This window comes from Buceros rhinoceros, unplaced genomic scaffold (assembly GCF_000710305.1).
Source record: "Buceros rhinoceros silvestris isolate BGI_N320 unplaced genomic scaffold, ASM71030v1 scaffold42448, whole genome shotgun sequence".
NCBI lineage: Eukaryota > Metazoa > Chordata > Aves > Bucerotiformes > Bucerotidae > Buceros > Buceros rhinoceros.
Window position 1 is genome coordinate 467 of NW_010429338.1, and position 7,294 is coordinate 7,760.

Consider the following 7,294-nt stretch of genomic DNA (forward strand, 5'->3'; position numbering starts at 1 on the left):
CGAGGAGGCCAGCGCCAAGTTCGCCAGTGCCATGCAAGTGCTGGGTTACTGCCCTGATCTGTCCTACAACATGGCGCTGTGCTGCTATGCAGCCAAGCAGTATGCCCCTGCCCTCAAGCACATCTCCGATATCATAGAGCGCGGCATCCGCCAGCACCCAGAGCTCAGCGTGGGCATGACCACCGAGGGCATCGATGTCCGCAGCGTAGGCAACACTCTGCTCCTGCAGCGCACGGCCCTGGTGGAGGCCTTCAACCTCAAGGCGGCCATTGAGTACCAGCTGCACAACCTGAAAGCAGCTCAGGAGGCGCTCACAGATATGCCACCGAGGGCTGAAGAGGAGCTGGATCCCGTCACACTGCACAACCAAGCACTAATGAACATAGACAGCCAGCCCACTGAAGGGTTTGAGAAACTGCAGTTTCTTCTGCTTCAGAACCCCTGTCCACCAGAAACTTTTGGAAACTTGCTACTCCTCTATTGCAAGCATCAGTACTATGACCTGGCAGCTGACGTGCTGGCAGAAAATGCCCACCTGACCTACAAACTGCTCACACCTTACTTGTACAACTTCTTGGATGCCATTATCACTTGCCAAACTGCCCCCGAGGAGGCTTTCCAGAAGCTAGATGTTTCAGCAGGGATGCTGACTGAGCAGCTGAGAAAAGTCACGAAGCGGGTACAGGAAGCTAGGCAGAACTGGGACGATGAAGCTGTAAAAAAGGCAGTTAATGAGTATGATGACACTCTGGAAAAATATGTCCCTGTCATGATGGCCCAGGCAAAGATCTACTGGGACATGAAGAACTACACAATGGTAGAAAAGATTTTCCGCAAATCAGTGGAGTTCTGTAACGAGCACGAGGTGTGGAAGCTCAATGTGGCTCACGTGCTTTTCATGCAAGAGAACAAGTATAAAGAGGCTATTAGCTTCTATGAGCCGATAGTTAAAAAGCACTATGACAACATTCTCGATGTGAGCGCCATTGTGTTAGCTAACCTCTGCGTCTCCTACATCCTGACGAGCCAGAATGAAGACGCAGAGGAACTGATGAGGAAGATCGAGAAGGCAGAAGAGCAGGCGTCCTACGATAATCCTGATAAAAATATCTACCATCTTTGCATTGTCAATCTAGTCATTGGTACCCTCTACTGCGTGAAGGGAAACTATGATTTCGGTATCTCAAGGGTCATTAAAAGCCTAGAGCCGTATAACAAAAAACTGAGCACTGACACCTGGTATTATGCCAAGCGGTGTTTCCTGTCCTTGCTGGAAAACATGTCCAAGCACACGATCATGCTACGTGACAGTATTATTCAAGAGTGCGTGCAGTTTCTGCAGCAGTGTGAGCTGAATGGACGAAACATCCCGGCTGTCATCGAGCAACCCCTTGAAGAGAAGAGGATGCACACTGGGAAAAATACAGTTGCCTACGAAGCCCGGCTTTTGAGGGCACTGAAGTATAAGATCACTGGATGGAACATGTAGATCGTGTCCCTGCGCAGCAGAAATGAGAACTTCCTGTCTGTTCTTTGCTTATGCCTGTGGGGTGATGTTCACCCAGGGAGTCTGTAGTGGTATGGGTTTTCCTCGATTGCTTATCTTTGAAGAATTTATCCTGGTTTTTAACAACTTTCAGTGGAAAGTAGAGTATTTGCGTGAAATTAACCTGTACCAAATAACGAGGGGCGTTCTCAGTAATCTGTAGTGTTAAGTACACCTTAAGATGTGTTGACCAAGAACTTCATTACAGAAATACAGAGTTTTCACCTGTAAAATACGTTATCCTTCAGACAGTTTGACCAAGTTTCTTTTCACTGGTTGACAGCTGAAAATAATTTGTTATCTATCTCTTCTAGCACAGAAACTGAAGAGAGTTGCTGTAAATCTTTAATTTGTGCCTGTGTGTGAAGTGTTTCTTTCTTCTGCTTTTTTCCGAGGTATTTTTTATTCTGTGTTGTACCTCGTTGATGGTATATTTAAGCACAATAATGGCTTTATAATAAAAAGTCAGTCCTACAAACATTAATATTGCCTTTTGCTAGCTCGTTAATAATGCACTGGTATTCTGGCAAATTTTATACCTAATACAGGGACTGGGAATGCATTCCAAGAAGGACCTATTAGGACAGCACCTGAGTTTAGGTCTGCCCTTGCAGCAAAGTTTGTTATGACTGGACGTAATTGGCTTCAGAGACACTGGCCAGTGCTGCCCTTTGGCTTCTGCACCCCCCAAGACCCCTTGCCTGCACCCCCCGAGCTTTTGCCCAGCAGACCTGTTTGGTAGCAAGGGTTCACTTAGTAATGCCGTCCTCCATTTGCAGCCTGGCCTGCCCCTTCCATCCAAACACCATTCTTAGAATATAACAGTCTCTGATAAGAGACCTTGTGAACGTGATGTATTGTTTTCCGTATTTCTCAAAAAGCACGTAACTCCCATGTCATGTGAGGCTTACAACTTCTACCCTAGATGGAAGAAATCTGCTGCTCGCTTTCCTCCTTGTGTCTACTCTTCCTGCATCTCTTAACACCTCAAATAAACCACCGTGTTTATTTGCTTCATTCCTTTACTTGGCATCTCCATCACACTGGCGTCGGACACTGCACTTTCTCAATAGTCTTCCCATACCTTTTCAACCATATTACATGCTTCACAGCAAAGTGAGACCAAAACACCTTTCAGACCTTTTATGCAAGCTGGTTCTGTGCCCCGTGGCTCCTCTCCCCTTTGTGTATTCTGCCTTCTGAAGCAATGTGTGACCTGAAGTTTTTTAAACACAGATCAAAGATCTGCAGCTTTAACTCATTTGCTTACCTTTGGTACTGGCTCCCTGAAGAGCTGTCACAGGAGAATTTCGGAATCGGGCTGCATTTCCCCTCAAAATCCAGTTTCCGTGCTGTGGTTTACCTGGAAAGAAAGAGGGCAGCACTTTGAAAGGCTGCTCTATTCTAAAGCAAGAGCAAAACTTCATCCTTCCAGAGAGTTAACGTATATGGGGACTGAACAGGCCTGCAACCATTTCAACACATGGAAAGTCACCTCTGCTTATCTGCCGGGAGAGAAACCTGTCCGGCCTGCGCACACCCTCTGCAGCTGAAGGAAACGGCTGTGGCTTGGGTAATGTTACAGTTTACCCAAAACTTCCGATAATAGTAAAGTAAAATCAAATTTAATAGTGTCAAGAATTCGAAAATGTTCTAGACAGGCTAGAGAGCAGGCAGGAGCTGTAGCAAGGTGTCCTCGAGAAGCCTCCATAGCTCGTTACTAGTCCATAAAGCCCCCTGTTATGGTGATATTAAATATTTCCTACAGCTGCTTCCCCAGGAGGAGGAGACCCATGATTTCAAATCTTGTTCGTCTCTGTGAAGCACAGCAGCAGGTTGTTAAGTATATTTCTAATTTACACTGGAATTTTATTGTATATTATGCAACATAAACATCATGACCTTTAAAAAAAAAGGTTTTAAAAGTCACACCACATAATGGTGTCTGAAGTGCAGTAATGGGCAATGGCTTGGGGAACATCAGCCCTTTATTTAATATTCATTGTGCGTGTTCTGTAAAAGTCAGTGGACATTAAAAAAAAAAAAAATTCACTTTGCAGATTTGTGCCTGTGCAAATGCTGAATGCCCTCTAATGGAGAGCAATTCAGAGACCTTTCCATGGCTGGGCAGCCGGCGACATTCACATGCTCTAGCGGTTTCCATACAAGCAGTGTGTGACATTCACTGGGGCACAGCAGCCAGCATTAGCTGCATTAAGCGCATCATCTTTCTTGCCTTCCGTGGCCGGGCAGGGGTCCACCGCGGATCAGCAGAGATGGCAGGGTCGGCTGGCTCCAGCACACGCTCCCCAGTCCTGCCAGCCTCCCTGAAAGCACAGGGCCCTGGGCCGCAGGGTGCAAGGGAGAGCAGCCACGCTCCCCATGGAAAAACAGTCCTGGTGAAAGGACACGGAGTTGTGCCAGATGAGGCTGTTTTAGAAGATACGGCTAGAGGGCAGTCACCGTGCCCGGCATCTGCTGTTGCAACAGACCAGATGTACAAAAAAACTCATGGGAAAACCCCAGGGAGAATATCAACAGCAGTGTTTTCCCCATTCTTCCCCTTTCGTGCTGATTTTACCTGCTTTTCCTCCCAGAGTATGCTGTGCTGCCAGACAGCCCAAGGTTTCTGAGCAGGTTGGGCCATGCTGAACACCAGGACCCCAAAGTGGAGAGGCCTCTGCTGCTGAAAGGAGAGGGGGAAGCAGCAGAGCTGAGGCACAACAGGAGGAGACCTGGGACAGGTGCTTCTTCCTTTGCTGCATCAACGGATGCTTCTGGGTGCCATCTCAGCAGATTTACTATATCCACCACAGCCTCTTCCTCAGCAACAGCCACAGCATGCCAGGACGGATGCCCCAGCCCCTGTTTTGTCCCAGGAGAGCTGCCTGCCCCTCCTGTGCCCAGGAGGAACAGATCCTGGGGTCCTGCAGTAGTCGTCTTTTGCAGTGTAAATGTGCAGCTTCCTCCAGTGGCAAGCAAGCGTTTACAGCAGCTCCAACTGCAAAGCGCTTTGGTCATGAAAAATATATAAATGTTACAACCAGTTTTATTACGGCTTTTATACCGCATTTAATGTTTTCGCTATGTGACTTAGACACAAAATACATTTTTAAAGGAAAGCACATACATTTTTATTTCGAGAAAAGCGAGGATACCAGACAACGATTTACGCTCCTTAGAAATACAGTAAAATCCATCTCAATTAAAGCCCTAAGCCAGCACACTTCTTTTGTCCACAACCAAAACTCACAGTTTCCATTTAAAGGAGTGCAAACAGAAAACACTACCCAGAAATGGCTGACACGGGGCGCTGCAGAGGGTAGATAGCTGCAGGTCAGCGTGGATGCCTAAGCAAGAGCCTCTGCTTTTTTTGGACGGGAGCAGGGAGAACGAAGCCCTCAGCCCTCTGTTACCGCATCAGTATCCGAAAGATGAGCAGCACAAGATGCCTCCCATGCAGATGACCACTGTACCAAGGTCCATCTCCAGCATTTTATTTGAACTAACAGCCTCTTTCCCCCCTTGTCCTTTCTGTGCATCTTGTGAGATGTTCTTGTCCCTGAACCTTCCAAGGACTTGCTGCCCGTGTTGCAGGTGACAAGCTGTATTGTACTGCAGAGAGCAGATTTTTTTTCCCAATTACCCGTGCAGCAATTACAGCGCATGTTGCACCCGCAAAGGCCTCGAACTGCCATCCAGCCAGCAGCCTGCCTGTGCTGGCAGGTGGAGCAGGGGAGGCACGATGGGCCCAGGATGTGATCTGATTCATGTCCCAGGCTGAATCCCCTTAGTGCTCAAATCTCTAGTTAATCAAGTGTCTGCTGACACCACCAGCAGAGCAGAGGTAGAGGATGCCAGGGACACTTGTGATCCTCAGTCAGAGCTGACCAAAAAATTTCGGTTATCAAAGGGTGGTTGACTTTACAATAAGGCAGATAGAAAAGATGAGACAAAAGAATCTTCTTGTACAATTCTGGAAGGAGCATGATTAGAATCTTTCTTGGGGAAGACGAGGGTGTTTCTATGGGGTAAGCAAGCCCCATTAGAAGCTGGACAAGACAACAAAGGTTATTTCTCTTAAAACGGTGAAATTACACACAGGAATAAAAGCTGATTTGGACAGCCCGTTTCACAATATCTTACTTACAACATCCTATTTTAGGTGCCTGAGTTCAAAACTTCCGAGCATCCTCACTGGCTTCAGCCTCCAGCAAACAGCAGGGTCCTGTCCTGACTAATGGTTTGCAGATTCAGGGCACGATGTGATAACGGGACTGTGTGGGCTGAAAGATAAGCATGGCAAGATCCATCTTCCCCTCTCCTCCAGGCTTCTCTTCCTTTATCTCCCTTTGGTTTTTCAGCAAATAAAACCTGCTCTAAATTTTGAGTCTCTCTTAAATGCTGCTGTCTTCTAAGGAGTGGGTATGACTGGGACGATGCGCACCATCTTCACATCATGACGCGTAGTTCGTACAGAAAAAGATATACACCTGAATACCATCTGGTTTACCAAGAATAGCCCACAAAACATTTTCTGCAAAAACATCTTTTAGTGCAAAGAGCTGAGAGAGGATGGTAAAACATCTAAGCCCATGTTTCCCACAGTGCAACCACTGCAAGTTAAGAAAACATGGCTGTTGCACAACGAGAAGTAAAAGTCAGCAGGGGATCCTGATCCTGCACCTTGACGCGGGTGAGGAGAGCCTTCACCAGCAGCCACACAGCGCACCATGGCTCTGCGCACAAGGTTGAGGCCTCCCATCCACATAGCATAGGATTGCCCCCGTAGCGCAGCCCCGGCCCTAGGAGACACCCACATCCTGACAGCCATTGGGAACTGTTTGGAGAGGAAAATAAAAAACACAAGTGCCATATTTTCTTCTGGAACAAGGGACTATCAGTCAGCACGACAAACCTTTAAACTTCCTGGGGTGAATTTACACAGTGGCTCTGAACGGTCTGAGCTTCTCCATGGTGTTTTTGTCCCCTGCTGCACACAATCATCCCCTTCTCTGAGCTCCTTGCTGCTTACCATCTCCTTCCCCCTCAGCTCTGCCTCTAGGACCCTTGGCATCCTGTGTCACAAGCAGGGAACAGGTTGACTAACAGCTTTTTATGAGTCAGTTTTATTTTATAGCCTCCTTTCCCGTGGGAGAGGGCAGAAGGAGTTGGCTAACACTCAGGTCCTGTTGGGTTGAAATGTTTTCTAACAGCCATCTTCCAAACTAAAATTAACACAGCTCAGATTTTTCTTAACTGCATTTCTCTGGTGCCTCACAGGGCTCTTTGTGTCCTGCTCCACTGATTCACGGCCGCTCAAACAGCCGGCAAACAGAAACGCAAGAGCTCTGACATGGCGTATCTGATTTTTCTTGCTCTGTCAATACTATTTATCACTGCAGCTCCCACGCGGAGCAGGAGGGTCTGCTTCTCCATCAGAGCTGAGGGACAGGCGTTTCAGAGCACACATAAATCCTTCGCTGTTCCCTTGCAGAGCAGGTCAACGCACACTGCATTTTTAAACCAAAAAAGGCCACATCTGATGGCTGTCATCCGACCGCTGCTTCAGCCACCTCACAGGCACGGAGGCAGCCACCGCACTGATACAACCCACGCAACTGTCCGTAGGTGCGAGGCAGGTGTGGAGACAGCTCCATTAGGAGACGCCGCCTGATTTATCGGCGCGGCATTATTCTTCCCCTGGCAGCACTCGCCTTTGTGTAACCTTCAGGGCGAGGGCTGGGC

General features: G+C 47.8%; 1 protein-coding gene across 1 annotated transcript in view; it reads left to right on the forward strand.

The window, feature by feature from the left end:
- LOC104499138 (tetratricopeptide repeat protein 30B-like) overlaps positions 1 to 1,560 on the forward strand; it is a gene marked incomplete at its 5' end in the record, with an annotated part of 2,023 nt that extends 463 nt beyond the window's left edge. Inside the window, one exon of the mRNA XM_010142602.1 lies at positions 5 to 1,560. Within this exon, the coding sequence (XP_010140904.1) occupies positions 5 to 1,489 (1,485 nt within the window). The remainder of the gene's footprint in view (positions 1 to 4) is intronic.
- Positions 1,561 to 7,294: the final 5,734 nt, after the last annotated feature.